Source organism: Octopus bimaculoides, chromosome 7 (genome assembly GCF_046866305.1).
Source record: "Octopus bimaculoides isolate indiv1 chromosome 7, ASM4686630v1, whole genome shotgun sequence".
Classification (NCBI taxonomy): domain Eukaryota; kingdom Metazoa; phylum Mollusca; class Cephalopoda; order Octopoda; family Octopodidae; genus Octopus; species Octopus bimaculoides.
In genome coordinates, this window is record NC_142934.1 from 30790878 (window position 1) to 30807846 (window position 16969).

The 16969-nt window shown below is 37.8% G+C and overlaps 1 protein-coding gene across 6 annotated transcripts in view; it reads right to left on the bottom strand.

Annotated features, from left to right (window-relative positions):
* The window catches only part of LOC106882482 (protein lin-7 homolog C), a 45683-nt gene that overhangs the window by 9735 nt on the left and 18979 nt on the right, over positions 1 to 16969 (bottom strand). For 3 of the 6 annotated variants that reach the window (XM_014933172.3, XM_089355098.1, XM_089355099.1), the window contains 2 exons: positions 16707 to 16880; positions 917 to 958 (listed from right to left, as the gene is read on the bottom strand). In XM_014933172.3, coding sequence (XP_014788658.1) covers positions 917 to 920 — 4 coding nt within the window. In that variant the 5' untranslated portion in view covers positions 921 to 958; positions 16707 to 16880. The other 3 variants (XM_014933171.3, XM_014933173.3, XM_089355097.1) reach the window with 2 other exon arrangements.

Sequence of the window (16969 nt, forward strand, 5' to 3'; positions counted from 1 at the left end):
TGTAGTCATACTAGGGCACTATCTTGAAGGGTTATATCAAACAAATTGACCTAAGTACTTGTTTTTTATATCTTAAATCTGGTACTTATTTTAATGGTCCATTTTGCTGAACTGCTAAGTTATAGGGACAAAAAGCAAACCAACATTGATTGTCAAGCAAGAAGGTGGGGAAGTAACACAGATATACACACACACATATATATATATACATACATTTGTAAATCATGTATATATATATATATATATATACATATATATATATAAGAATTTAAGGATTGGAGAAAATGCATGTTATAATTGCATACTTTATTCCTACATATGTTTCAAAGGATTACAACCTGTGTGATCCATAGGGATCTTTGATATTAAAATTGTAACCTTCTCATCAGGGAAAGCATGGGAATCATCTTAAACGTAAGACATTATGACCGATTATGAAAACAATAGATGGATAAGGTTATGACTTTAAATTTAGAGCATTTTAGCACTTTTGTTACCATATTTCTATTAAAATACACTGCTTGTGTTTCAATCAATTTTGAAAATAATGAATTTAATAAAATAACTTTGGCATTATTAAGCTGTTGTTTGAAATATAAATATGAAATTTTAATGGAAAGTTTGGATTTAGCCCTTCAGCATTCAGACTACTCCGTCAAATGTAATGCTTATTTATTAACATTGTTTTGAATTAATCCAGCATTATTTATTAGCCTCAAGATTTCAATGATGTGATTGCTATTTTTAGAATGACATTGTAGGGTAGGTGGAGAGGCTCGATCTGGTTGTCTGGAACATAAAACCGGTAGAATATTTGGTCCAGATATGGCTGGTTTAAATGCTAAAGAGTTAAATCACTTAAATTTGTATCACAGAACCAGGGTTTAATCCAAGTACAAAAGAAACAAGAACTCACTCATTTGAAGAATTTCCAATAATTCAATTGCCCGGTTAACATCTGAAATAGAAAACAAACAAAACTATTAAATCTGAAGGAAATAATGAATGATGCAAACTATTAAGGAAGTAGAGTTAAATATGTTGTTTACGGTGAAAGTATTTCTTGAAGTGGGGCACAAACTTACAAGCTACTGGTAGGCAGGTAGAAATGTAGAACAGAAGAGAAATTATTGTTTTGGATATAGGCAAAGGTCAAAAACATGGAGACAAGGATAATTCAATTAACTTGAAACCAGTACTTGACTGATATTTTATTTTATTGACTCTAGAAGAATGAAACGGTGACTTCAGCTGGAATAATGATGATGATAATAATAATTGTTCCACATTTTGACACAAGTACAGCAATTTTGGTAGAAGAGGGTTAGTCATTCAACTGATATTCCTTTATTTACCACAAAAGGGTGAAGGGCAAAGTTGAATGTAGAATTTGAACATAGAATGAAAAGAATAGAAGAAATGCTGCCAAGCATTTTGTCAAATGCACTAAAGATTCTGTCAGTTCACTACTTTTATCTTATTGTCTTTGCCCACTTATTCCTGGGAGGGTTGTGGGAGCAGAGTCCTCAAGTACACCTTCTATCAGGTCCTGTCAGAAGCAACCAACTCCAATTGATCTAGCTGGATCCCCAAGTGAGCTCATGGATGTCATCCAACAATCTTGCTTGTGGTCTACGTCAGAATTTCCTGGCAGTCAGTTTTGCCCATAAAAACCTATTCAGTGATTCTTTCTATGACAATCTTACCATATGTCTGTAGTATTGGTGTTGTGATCTCTCAATTCAGAGAAGTAGCAGCTCTGCCTGGAGTGCTTCCCTGATCTCTCAGCTATGCACTTTATCAAGTAATGTTACTCCAAAGACATTTTGGAAAGACCCCCATCTCAGCTGCTTGCATTTGCAACTGTACTGGGTGTGGTGACTATATTGTTGCCTAAGTTACGCAAAAATGAAAATACCACTGACATCTCATTTTAACAGATGTATTGACCAAAATTACATAAAATATCTTGAAATACTAAAGAGTAAATTTATTCAATAAAATAGCCATTGGCATCAACCATGGCCTCCAGACGACTTTGGAGTCTCCTGCAACTCTTCTGAATGGTCCCTTTGTTTAAGTTGGTGAATGCTGCCATAATCTTTGCCTTCAGTTCATCTTTGGTGTTACGAGAAGTTTTGTTGGTCTCTCACTCAACTGCATCCCACACATAATAATCAAGGGAATTAGAGTCTGGGGAGTTAGGTGGCCAGATGCTAGGGGTAATGTGGTTGCAGAAATTGTCTGACAACCATGACTGGGTTCTCCTGCTTGTGTAGTATGGTACAGAGTCTTGTTGCCAGATATAGGGTCTTCCAGCAGCCACCCTCTTGTGGCCCAGGGCAGCACTACCTCCTCCAGGCACTTGATGTAGGCCTCCATGTTGAGTCTGAGGCTGTGTAGGAAGATGAATGGAGGCATAACGTCACAATCACTACACTACAAACACCACGATGTTGACTGGATGTTTGATTTTTATCATTCTCGGTACATGTTTTGGGGATATGGCAAGCCAAAAGTTGTTCTGAGTGTTCACCATCTGTTCATATTAGAGCTTCCAGTACAGCATGTTGTTTCCAAATTTCTGGCAGAGTGAACTACATCACGATACTGTTTTTTTACAGATGGTGCCCAACTGACCCTACTATACTGTGTAGTTGACAAAATCAAAAACAAACAATGCACATGCGCGAGATTAAAAATATACCACTGCATCTTGTTTTCATGATTCATGACCACAGGCAAGGGTAGGTACAAACACCAAACTGAAGGGAGTAAGTTTGATTTTTATACCTTCCTCCTCTCTCCTAATGACTGAACAGTAAAGCTGGTGCATTACTGCAGCAGCTTATGCCTTCCATCACTCATGAAAATGGCCCTGAGATACTTGAACTTCTCCATCTACTTCAGTGGAATTCCACTCACGTGTAGAGTGCATTGAACAGGCCTCCTTGAGAGGACGAGTGTCTCAGTCTTTGCAGCACTAATTTTTAGTCCTACTAAGCAGCATTCGGTAGCAAACCTATCAAATGCATGTCAGAGTTCACCTTCCAACAAGTTGAGTAGTACAATATTGTCTGCAAATTCCAACTGACTGATCTTACAACTGCTGGTCTTGAAACCATTTCCAGCCTGGGTGCACATGTCGATCCTGTCCATAAAGATTATGAACAGGAGAGGTGACAGTATGCATTCTTGGTGGAGTCCGACACCCACATTGAATAGTTTCGACTTAGCACCATTTATCTGAACACAAATACTAGGGAAGTATAGGAGGGACACACAAAGGTTATGTACTTCAAGACCCCAAAGAGTGTCTAGAAGGGAGCAAATCTTGACAGTTGGTAACTGGAATGTCAAAACCTTTACAGATAAGAGGCAGGGAACTGTTGCAGGAGGTCAGATGTTACCAGCTACATATAGTTGGGGGTTTCCTCAGCAAAGTTCTGTGGTCCTGGTATTGTAGATTTCGATGGAGGATGGAAACTCCACTATTCAGCTATGGTGTCAGGAATGACTACACAGGTTGGAGTGAGGATACTCACAAGTCCCTGGCTGTCAGAATGTATTATGGACTGCATCATATTGAGAAGAGGGATTTGCTTCTGGAAGTTTAGGCTGACAGATAGGCCTCTGTGGGTACAAGTTTATGCAGCAAACAGAGAGTCCGAATGCAGATTCTTCTTTGATGAAGTCACTGCAGCGTTAGATGCAGTTAAGATTGAGCCATATAACCTAATGAGAGACTTGAATGCACATGTTAATACCAATGACCTGACATGGAAAGGAGTAACTGGAAGGAATGGTGATCCCTACCTAAATACAAATGGAGAGGCCTTATCAAATTTGTTCTAGTAAGAGGCTCTCTATATGAACATCTTCTTCCAGCACAAAGACATCCATAAATACGCATGGTATAAAGGAAATTATGGACAGAGATCAGTAAATGATTTTATCATCTTTGATCTCTCTGGTTCTGTGCTGGATGATCATGTTAAGAGAGAAGCTGAGCTGCCAACTGATCACTATCTAGTTGTCTGCAACCTGAGATAGTCCCAAACCAGGAAGACCCACAAAACTGGTTTGATCAACAGGATAAAGTGGGAAGCACTGGTTGATAAAGAAGTCAGGACCAGGTATGCAGATACAATTGCATCCAAATTCAGATAACTCTTTGAAGAAACTAAGGATGTTGAAAGGGAGTAGAGACCGTTCAGTTTGGCAGTTTCTGCTTCAACAGTTGAAAACTGCTGGGAAAAGCAAATCAGTACGGTGCTGGGTGGCAGGAGGACCCCTTGATTCACTCAAGAGGTTGAAGATGCCATCTGAGCAAAGAAGGGGGCTTACAAAGCTTGGTTTGGAAATAAGTTCTCTTTGCGCTTGCAATACAAGCAGACATGAAAAGTTGCAGCACAGATGGTAAAGGGATCCAAGGTTAAGACATGGAAGGACTTTGGGCTGGAATTTGGTCAGTCAAATATTATTCCAAAGACATGCCTACACTTAATGTAATTCTAAGGCAGAATCAGCATGCGAGAAACATGCCAGTACCTCTTGGAATTACAGGTACAATCCAATCAACAGGTTTCTATATGGTTTCCATCTACATGACTCACAAAGTATAGAATTATTGTTCCAAATTAGACTGATTAAAAGAGGTAATCAATGAAAAATGTCCAGAATTGGCCAATTGGAAAGATGTCATCTTCCTTCAGGACAATTCTAAATCTCTTGTATCTGTGCAAACCCAGCAAAAATTGGTACAGCTTAGATGGGATGTCCTACCACATCCATTGAACTCACCTGACCATGTACCTTTGGATTACCATCTACTTTGATCCCTAAAGAATTCTCTTAATGAGAAGAACTTTAATTCTTTGGAAGACTAAAGCTACTTAGATCAGTTCATGACCCAGAAAGATGCCAAGTTCAGGGATGATGGGATCATGAAGCTGCCTCAAAGATAGCAAAAGGTGGTGGAACAAAATGAGACATGTGGTTGAATAAAAGTATATACAAATATCTAAACATTAATTTTGAATTTTACTTAAAAAATAGTACAAACTTTTGTTCCAATCCAATATATAAATATCATCATTTAGCATCTGCTTTCCACGCTGGCATGGGTTAGATGGTTTTGACTGGAACTGGCAAACTGGAGAACTGCACCAAGATCCAGTCTGATTTTGGCTTGGTTTCTGTGGCTGGATGCCCTTCCTAATGCCAACCACTCTGAGAGTGTAGTGGGTGCTTTTTAGATGTCACCAGCATGAATGCTGTTACATGTCACTGGCACCAACCACAACTACAATTTCACTCAGCTTAATGAGTCTTCTCAAGCACAGCAAACTGCCAAAGGTCATGATCACTTGAGCCCCATAGTTGAAGATCATGCTTCACCACCTCGTCCCATATCTTCCTCTTCCACAGCTGTCCTCATCCATACACATCACACGGCCATACCAATGCAGTTGTCTCTCTTGCACACTACATCTGATGCCTCTTATGCCCAATTTTTCTCTCAAAACACAGTCATACATGCACACTGACATTGCACATCTAGATTAATTTTTTTCAAGCCTTCATGTCCTCTTCAGTCACAGCCTATGTTTAACTGCTGTGTAGCATGGCTGTTCACATACAGGCATCTGTTCTTCACTCTGAGAGAGAGGCCTTTTGTTACCAACAAAGGTAGAAGCTCTCTGAACTTTGCCCAGCCTACTCTTATTCTAGTAGCTACACTCTCAGAGCACCCACTTCAATAACGAAAGCTATCAACTACTGCTAGGTGTCCCCCACTGGAACTTGATGGAGTCTATTTTCTGTATATTTCTAGTGTTTATTGTACCTGTGCATTAGCCACACAGTGAGACTATTTTCCCTGTTAACCTTCCTCTGATACTGCTGCACTTATGTGTCCATAGCTTGCACCAGGTACACTTTATGGAGTTTCTACCTATGCCTTTTCTACATATCAAGCAGGGCCGTCAACCAGAAGGGATTTGTGAGTTGTCTGCTTCCCTACGTACTAAGACTTTGGTTTTTGCTAAATTAACTCTAAGGCCCTTTGATTCCAAACCTTGCTTCCACTCATAAAATTTTCTCTCCAGTTCTGTAGTGATTTAACTATAAGAATAAGGTCATCAGCATAGAAGATCTCCCAGAGGTAGCCCAACTTAAATCCATGTTATTGCCTAGAAGTCTATGATGAACAAGAGAGGGCTGAGGACTGATGCATATGCCAGTACCACCTGACTGGCACCTGTGCTGATGGAACATAAAAAGCATCATTTGAGCATGGCCAATGCCAGTGACACCTGACTGCCTCCTGTGCTGGTGGCATGTAAAAAGCACTATTCAAGCATGGTCGATGCCAGTGCTACCTGACTGGCCCCCATGCTGGTGGCACATACAAAGCACCCACTACACTCCCAGAGTGGTTGGTGTTAGGAAGGGCATCCAGCTGTAGAAATTTTGCCAGATCAGACTGGGGCCTGGTGCAGCCTCCGGGCTTGCCAGTCCTCAGTCAAACCATCTAACCCATGCTAGCATGGAAAGCGAACATTAAAAGATGATGATAATGATAATAATATATGTGATGGACTCTCCTGTCTAAGATGACATATGAGTGTTCAGCTTTGTGCTGAACAACCTGCACAAATGATTTGTTTATAGTTATCAAATGTTTGTGCCACACATTAACTCAGTCTCTCCATCAAATAGACATTATCTGAACAGGTGTACTGTGTGCCACACATCTGGTGTTGGAGTGATCACAGAGCAATGTGAGACGAAGTGTTTTGCTCAAGAACACAATGCACCACCTGGTCTAGGAATTGAAATCATGATCTTGCAATTGTGAGTACAACACCCTAACCCATGTGCCCTCTATGATTTACCACATGTCCATAAACAATATATTGATCACAGTGTGAAAAGAACAAAGAAATATACTTCAATATTATCAATCATGATTAAGAAGTTTTAAAAGTAGTATCCTGCTGAAAGAAAAGACTTCATTAATATTAAATAATGAGAATATTCCATGTTGTTTGGTGTTTGTTGGGATGGCAGAAAGTGATTCTTTCCATGGATGTTACATTCAGGCAACTGTTAGTATGGGAAACACACAAAGGGGTGCTGAAAAATTTCTGGCTTTAAGGGTATCATGAAAGGCCTGGTTGGAGGCCCAAGCATGCAAGTTCTTTTACAGGGCTTAGAAAGCCTAAAGGACTGCTGCAATTAGTGTATGAATCTGAGAGGGGAAAATTTTGGATAAAATCATTATTAACTGATTCTCCTGTATTTTCTTTTACCCAAAGCAAGGAACTTTTCAGTACTCCCTTGTATGTGAACTCCTGATGTTTGTTATTTTATGAACATTGAACTGATTTGACAGAACTTATGTAATTGCTTCTTGGCAATCTTGAAGCATAAATCATTAGTCATGGTTAACTCAACCAAATTCACCTCATTTTTTTTGTTTGTTTTAGAAGTATAAAATAACATGAATCAAATATTTCTTTAGGGATAAACTGTTGGCAAGCATGTAAATAAACACCATCATCATCATATGTCCTCTTTCCATGCTAACATAGATTGTGATGGCCAGTCTTAACCTAAGTCGCTTCTTATTAGGAACTAGCTGGCCCAGTGCCGTCAAAAATGATGGCTAATTGTAGTATTTTATATGTAAATATGGATGGTAAATCAAATTAATACACTTGTCAATATTCACACACATTTACATACTTCCCTTGTACACATACACACATATACTCACACAGAATTGAAACACTGTTTGATTTTTCTTTTCGGTGTTGAATGTTCACCACCCCACCAGTTTGCCATCACTCCTTCCTTTCTCATTCATATGTTGTGACAGAGAAAAACACAAGAGTATTATTATAGTAGATTACTGCTTTTCTAGACAAGGTGAAGGACAACATTCATTCATACTTCCATTTTTGCTATGGTTTCTATGACTAGCTGCTCTTAAACAGGGCATTTGTATCATAAAACCAGGGACAGCTTGGTATCAACAGAGTTAAACAAACATGCACACAATCTTCTGCAGTTTCCATCTACCAAATTCCACTTACAAGGTGGTATTGGTTAACCTGAAGATCTATGATAAATGTCACTACTTGCCCAAGGACCCATGCAATGAGATAAAACTCAAAACTACACAATTACAATTTCTCAACTATACAACTATACCTGTATCTATTGTGAAATCCAGTGGTGTAGAGATTCAACAATAGATTGGTGGAATCTATAATAGTGTAGTAGACAGAATGATGTAATGCAAAGGTACTATAAGTGTACCTAAGGACCTTGCTAAGGTCTAGTCTCATGGGTTAAGTAGATGGGAAATAAATTTCTTTCTAGATCCTGTTCTGCCCCTGTGGTCCACTCTGGCACCTTGTCACCATCTTTTATCTTTCTTTCCAGCTCCACCCTGATTATTTCCACTCACTGTTGTATAATACAAGCAGCATTTTATCTTCTCTACAGCAAGAAATCTGTTCTGAATCCTTCCCCCATATTTTAACCTTCCATCAAGCATAAAGCTGCCTTCCTTTCTACTGTTTCTCCACTCAGTTAAGAGGGATTTTAATCTTATAAGCTATATGATAACCTCATAAGTGCACTCTGCAAAGTGGTTGATGTTAGGAAGGGCGTCTAGCAGCAGAAATCATACCAAAATAATCACTGGGGCAAAATGCAGTCCTTTCAACTTGTCAGATCCTGTTAAACCATTCAATCCATGCCAGCATGGAAGACAGACATTAAAAGATGATGCCAATCTACTGCAGGTATTAAATAATCATCCAGCTAATGTATGTAACCTAGCATTTCACTTATTTACATTTGGTGTCTTATATACATATTAGCTAACTACATCAAAAAGTAATGACACCTCATTGTATTAGCAATCACTTTAATTGATATCAGTCATTTCTAACATCTCACATGTGATGGAAATGGTAAGCAAACACTTTCTTCAACACATTTACTCTTTCTCTCTTCAGTAATTATCAATACTAGCGAGACCTGTGAATATTCCATGGGATTAATGGTAAACTTATCAGGTTATTTCTGAAAACTTTATAAATAATAAAAAAAAAAAACCTAAAAGTGTAGCCTGTATTGTGTTTATATCAAAAGATAGCTGCTCATCTGCTAATCATTGAAAAGTGAAGGAAATTGGAATACAACGATTACTTAATGCACATTATATACTTTATGCACAATTTTAGACTTAATTTCGAGCACTCTCCCACTTTCTCTTTTACTTGCCTTAACCTTTTTTTCTCTCTCCTTTTTCTTTCGCACTCCATCTTTCTCTTCAGCTAATTATGTGAAAGCGTTGCAGACAGGTAAAGTAATGGAGGAAAAAAACTTAGTTTAAAAAAAGAAAAAAATTACACACTGCCAATCATGGCCTTCGTTAGGATGTTAGTATGTTACTAGCAGAAGAGTCTTCTTTTGTTAAGATTAACCAATGACCTCCTTCAGTGTTTTCTAATACTGAAGAATACAGCCACCAGAATGTTCATCCAACTTCTGCCAATATGGAACAAAATGAACACAAAACTAATAATTATAATGCTGATGATGGCATATGTCATCATCATCATTTAGCATCCGTTGTCCATGCTGGCATGGGTTAAACGGTTTGACCAGGACTGGTAAGCTGAGGGGCTGCACCAAACTCCAGTCTGAAATGGCATAGTTTCTATGGCTAGATGCCATTCCTAATGCCGGCCACTCTGAGAGTGTAATGAGTGCCAGTTGTGTGACACCAGTATCTGCCACAACTACGATGTCACTTGGCTCTATGGGTCTTCTCAAGCATAGCATATTGCCAAAGGTCTTGGTCATTTGTGATTGCCTCCATGAGGTGCAGCGTTTGAAAGGTGCTTTTTATGTGCTAGTTACACAACACTAGCATCAGCCACATTGCCTCCGTGAGGCCCAACGCTAGAAAGGTACTTTTTACATGCCAGTTACGTGACAGCAACAATGGCCACAACTATGATTTCACTTAGCCTGACAGGTCTTCTCAAGCATAGCATATCACCAAAGATCTGTCACTAGTCAATGCCTCCGTGAGGCCCAACATTTGAAGATCATGCTTTACCACCTCATTCCATATCTTCCTGGGTCTCCCTCTTCCACAGCTTGAGATCAGCACTTCACACAGCTGTCCACATCCATACATATCACATGACCATACCAATGCAGTCGTCTTACTTGCACACCACATCTGAAGCCTCTTATGCCCAACTCTTCTCTCAAGATGTTTACACTTTATTGTACATGCACATCCAGTGTGGAGCACACTAGATTCATCTATTTCAAGCCTACGCATGTCCTTGGCAGATACAGCGCATGTTTTACCGTCATGTAGCATGGCTGTTACACACAGACATCATACAATCTGCCTTTCATTCTGAGGGAAAGGCCCTTTGTTACCAACAAATGTAGACGCTCTCTGAACTTTGCCCAGCTTATTCTTATTCTAGCAGCTATGCTGTTGGAGCATCCACCCTCACTACTGACTTAGTCACCTAGGTAATGAAAGCTATCAACTACTTCTAGTTTTCCTCTCTGGCATTTGATAGTCTATTTTCTGTACATTTTTAGTGTTAAATGTACCTGTGCACCTTCCAATTAAGAGAATTGTAATGTGATGATGTTTGCTTGAAAAGAGTAGCATTTGTATTTTTTTGCTGTTGTAAGAGACAAGATTGTAAGAGACATATCCCCATTGGACAATGCTTTTAAAGTCACTCCTCATAGAGTTAGCTTATGTTCTAATACTAGTGGTGGTGTTCGTGTTTATGTGCGTATACCTGTATATAGATGTGAATAAGAGTGCTTCCAAACATGATGTGAGTGTGTGTACACAGATGAACATGAAGAAAAGGGAAAACATAGACTGAAGTGGGGTCACAGCTTGAAGAGGGGGAGGAAAAACCCAACAATATCTACAGCATTGCTCACCTAAAAGAATTATCAGGGTTCACTCATTAAAGTAAGTAGGTCAGTCAGAAGTATTTATAAGCTTTAAAAGAACTTATGAACAATATCTTTTTTTTTTTTTAATGCTGGGACAAAAAGACGTGTCAATTTCATAGTATATTCCCACTTGTCTCAGGTTTCCAATATCTCTTGTATAAAAGTACATTTGAACAACTGATCCTTCCACAAATTTTTTCCAATACAGCACAACTATCTCCTGCATCATCCATCAGCTGAAGTCTTTAATACCCAATCACCCTCTTAACTTACCTGTTGTCTGCCTTTCATGCAGGTGCCTCTAATGGATTATAACCCAACCCATTTCCCTCCGGCTTTTGCCAGTCTTTCACATTTAACTCTTTTGAAACCATATTACTAATGAAATACACAAACTTTATTTAATTTAATTTTGAAAATAATGAAGAATTTAGTAATAACTTTGCCATTAATAAGATGGTGTTTGGAAAATAAGCTAACATGAATTTTTGATGGAAGGCTTTAAGGTGGATTGGTATTAAAAGGGTAATACCCATATATTACTATCACACAACAGTAGAAGTATCTCTTTATCATACCTTCACAAGCTATTCCTTTTTTTATTTTGTCAGTAGCTACAGACACCTAACAATTCAATCTGCTGCTGTATACTAATACATTGAAAGGTAGATAGTAGTTCAAGTAGACAAATAAAAACAATATATATTTAAATGGTAATAGCATACAATAATATGTAATTTAACATAATACAATAACAACACAACAGTAACATGACCATATAAAACAACTATAAAAATGCATGCATGTATGCCAGCATATAATGCAGATGTTAGATGATGATATAGGATCAATGCTGAATTATATACATAGAATTACATTTTTCTGGACTCTCTTGCCACCCTATGGCTGTCTGCAGGGCCAATGCTGAAGACTTCCAGCAGCATCCTCTATTTGTACTCCTTTGGTACAGAAGAAAGTGTGACGGAGTTAGTGCTGGTATTTTGGCTTGATGAACAACCTGTAAAGTGAATATTATTATAGTGGGCATGGTTTGTGCAGAGCCAGTCCCACTTCTCATCCCTGAAACTTGTATTGGTCTGATGCAACAAATGCCACAAACCTGATAGATATCAGGATGCAGAATTTGTATGAAGTTTACTATCTGTTAGATGAGGAGATAAAGAACTGAAGGGCTTCATCTGCCACAGGTCTGTTGGGGTATCTGTCAGAAAACTTCTAGAAATTATATATATATAGCTTTATACACAATTCTGAATGATATATCTTTGGAAGCATACTTTTACCACTATGGGTAATATCAGGAAATATAGCATAAATATAATAATTGAAATTTAACTTATATCAAATTTCTTAGGCGATTATACAAAATAATTAAATGAATACTAATTTTCAAAAGAAAAATATTTGTTACCTGAAAATAAAATGAAATAAAACAAACTATTCATTTGTATATTTAAAATAAATATATATTTTTCTACATTTTATCAACATAATCACAATCTACTCCAGCAAAAACTTATCTCTGTAAAATTTGAACACCTCCCATAAATACTCTGTTCTTAATTTCCTCTCCTCCTCTTCAGTTTCTATGATTATTTCTCTCTTACTGTGTGTGTGTAGAGTATCCCTTTACTTATGGCTTTTCACCAAGCATAGTATGTGCACTCATCCTCCACCACTTACATTAATTCTCTTTTACTCTTTATACAAAGTAAAGCAAGACTGATGAAATAAACCAACCACCCAACATATTGGCTATTATATAGAAAAATATATTTATATACACATACAGAACATTACAGCTTTTCATTTGTTTTAGGAGGCCTTTAATGAGAGCTGAAGAAAAAATAAAATTAAAAGTGTATGTTTACCCAGTAAAGTGAGGACAGGCAGACTAGTGGATAACAATAAGTAATTAAATGATAATCACTAGAATTCAGAGAGACTCAATTTGATACAAACATTAGAAATAAGAAAGGAAAAATGTGGAAATTTCTGGTTGTGAAAAGAAGGTAAAGGTATGTTTCTAACCTGATGTGTTAAATATATCAGGCTGGAAACATTAACCTTATTCTGTGGCTCGTTCCTGATTACAATGGCCAAATATGAGTGAGTTTATTTTGGTTTTGACATGAGATATATCTATGTACCATCAAAAGTTTCCTCACCATAATCATTTAACGTCCATCTTCCATGTTGACATAGATAATTTGACAGAATGTCTGCTTTAGCAATGTTTCTATGGCTGGATAACTTTTCTTAAAAACCAATCCTTTTCATAGTGTAGTGGGTGCTTTTTATATGGCACTGGCAGTAGTGATGCCACTAAGTAACTCACATGACAAAGAAAACCCCTCAACTGAGTAGGGTCCAGGTAGATTTACACTAGGAATTGAGACACTAAAGTGTGATAGAGGTCTTGCTATAGAGAAGATATATAGCTATCTCACAATATATAAGGGTAGTAGGAGTAGCTAGAAAGATGAGAATGATGTGTTTATGTAAATCACAAGACCAAGATTCACAATTATGTGTGCTGTGCAGTTAGAGACAATATCAACACAAATCTCCCTCATAAAAGGTATAATCAAGTTATAAATCACAAATTAACTTATAACCTAATCAATACACCAAACAGGATCAGTCACAAGCATGTTAGCCCACAATGACATAAAACATTGCTAGGTATAGTCATGTTGTCCATAGTGTGATCAAACACAGTCAGCTGTAATTTTTGTCTATCATTATTATTTATATCATTAGGGCAGCAAGCTGGCAGAATTGATAGCACGCTGGGTAAAATACTTAGCAGCATTCCATCTGTCCTTACGTTCTGAGTTCAAATTTTGCTGAGGTTGACTTTGCCTTTCATTCTTTTGGGGGTCAATGAATTAAGTACCATTTATGCACTGAGGTTGATGTAATTGACTTAATCCCCCCACCAAAATTTTAGACCTTGTGCCTATAGGAGAAAGGATTACAATTATTATTAGGACAGAAAGCTGGCAGAATCGTTAGCATGGTATGCAAAATGCCTAGTGACATTTTGTTCTTGTTTACATTCTGAATTCAATTTCCACCAAGGTCAACTTTGCCTTTTATCCTTTCGAGGTCAATAAAGTAAGAACCAGTAAAATACTAGGGTCGATATGATCGACTAATACCCTCCACCAAAGTTTCAGGTCTTATGCCTTTAGAAAGGATTGGAAATTGTTTAAATATTCTTGCAGGAGATAAATGCATCATGGCTGTGTGGTAAGTAGCTTGCTTATGAACCACATGGTTCCAGGTTCAGTCCCACTGTGTGGCACCTTGGGCAAGTGTCTTCTACTATAGCCTTGGGCCAACCAAAGCCTTGTGAGTGGATTTGGTAGACGGAAAATTAAAAAAAAAACCATCGTATATATGTATATATATGTATGTGTGTGTATATGTTTGTGTGTCTGTGTTTGTCCCCCCAACATTGCTTGACAACCAATGCTGGTGTGTTTACATCTCTGTAACTTAGTAGTTCAGCAAAAGTGACAAATAGAATAAGTCCTGGGGTCGATTTGCTCGACTAAAGGTGGTGCTCCAGCATGGTCACAGTCTGAAGCAAGTAAAAGAGTAAAAGAAATACACACACACACACACACCAGGTGTAGTCAAAAAGTATCCGACATTGATTCTTTTTTGCACAAAATAATAATGCGTGAGCAAAATCTGCATGGGTATTAGGAGGCCAGAGCATATGCAAAAATATTTGTCTGTAGGTTGTGCCATTTGCCTGCAGTGACACATTGAGTACAGACGTGAAGAGTGTGCTGTGTGACTTTTCCTTTTAAGTCAAGATGACAGAGCACATTGGGCAAAAATACTGTATCAAATTCTGCCAAAAACTTGGTGATATGCAAGCCCAGACTATCGAGAAGATTCAGAAGGCCTTCGGAGATGATTGCTATGGGAAAAACACAAATAAAGGAGTTGTACAACTGATTCAAAGACAGCTGCACCTCAGTGGACAGTGAGCCACATTGTGGCAGACCATCAACTAGCAGAAACGATGAAATGATTGCAAAGGTTCAAGGAATAGTCTATGAAGACCATCTATGAAAACGACCTGACCTGTGTGGAGCAAAGAACTGGCAACCCACCATGACAACACACCCACTCATTCTGCCCACACCATCTAAGTGTTCCTCCTCAAGCAAAACACACCACTTGTTCGTCAGGCCTCCTACTCCATGTGACTTTTGGTTATTCCCAAAGCTCAAGAAATCACTGAGAGAGAGATTTGTGTCAACAGAGGACATTAAGCAAAATTCAATGGCACAGCTCTACAGCATCCCAAAAAGTAATTTCCAGAAATGCTTCCAGCAGTGGCAGGAATGCTAGCAGAAGTGTGTAGACTCCCAAGGCAAATACTTTGAAGGAAACTAAATCAAAATGGTGAGTTTTTTTAATATTACTTGTTTTTTCACCAAAGGTCAGATACTTTTTGACTATACCTTGTATATATACACATGAACAAAAGTCAAAGAAGATGCACAACACGACACCTTTAAAAAAAAAGTACTTTAATACAAATAACAGCATTGTCGATGGTGAAATTGATTTTCCAACGAAGTGAATTCAGTTGAGAGATGTCTGCTTTGGAACATAAGCTGAGGATAATGACTTATAACAGTTAAATATTCTCATATGTCTTCAGTGGTAAAAATAGAGAATAGAGCAATAGCCATCAACGTCAGAGATCTTCATTAATGAGAGCAAAAGCCACTTTTTCAAAAACACGTTTACAGCCAGTCTCTGAAAAACCGTTTACAAAATGTAATTCTATTAATACTTTGTCCATAAATTCTTCATTGTAGATCTTGTGAGGATTACGTCGTTGCATTTCATCATTGATGCATTGTTTTACATGTGTGCGCTGTAAGGGTAGAAATGGAATATAGGCAGTCACTAGATGACTTTTAATTAGATCACTACCATAAAAACCTCCCTTTTGAGTGAGTGAAGTATGTGCAATACTGAATTCTAAGTCTCGTAATTTGATATCATGTCGATCAATACCTTTCTTATATTGCCATACAGTGAAGTTTCTTATGTTCTCTGAAGCAAGGTTAGATATAAATATAAATACAGCTTTACGGAAGTCGATGCCATCCACTTCAGCATGGAAATCTAAGTAGACTTGAAGAATGTCAATAATTTTTGGTGGCATTAAATGAAACTCATCAAAAATAAAAACAGCCCTTGGACAGAAATAAACAGCATTTTTAATTTCATGCTTTAACTTTTCAATGTAAATCTGAGACATGGACACATGAGGGAAATGTACTGCTGCATGATAAATATGCACAAAATTACTTTTTATCCCAGAACGGTACAAATTTTTAACTACGATTTCACTTGCATAATTTTTACCTGTCCCAGTCTCTCCATGAAATGACAGTACTAAAGCTTTCCTGGGTGTCTGCTCCAAAAAGTGGGAAATGATATGATTAGCAATTGCTCCCCATGCTAAATGTTGACCATGAAGCATACTTTTAAGGTCAGTTCTTAACTGTTGTGAATTCAAAATAATGTCCTGATCACAGCAGTCCATTATATAACACAATGGGTTGATGCATACACCTTGTTGCAAGAAGAAGTGGAAAATTAAGAAAGAAACAAACCACATTGCTGATTATCTGGTCAAGAGATTTTATGATGAAGGGAGAAACTGAAAATCTCCCAAACTTAAAGTCAAAACAATTAAGACTACTTCCTCAAGACGTCCAAAATGGTATGGTTTTCAAATGATCACAGCAACTGCTTGGCTAGTTCAAAGGAGATATACACCAATTACTCTGAAGTGGAAATAAACAAGCACAAATAATAGTCAGAAATTGGGAGTACAACAAAATTAGAAACTCCATTCTTATAAAATTTAAATCTA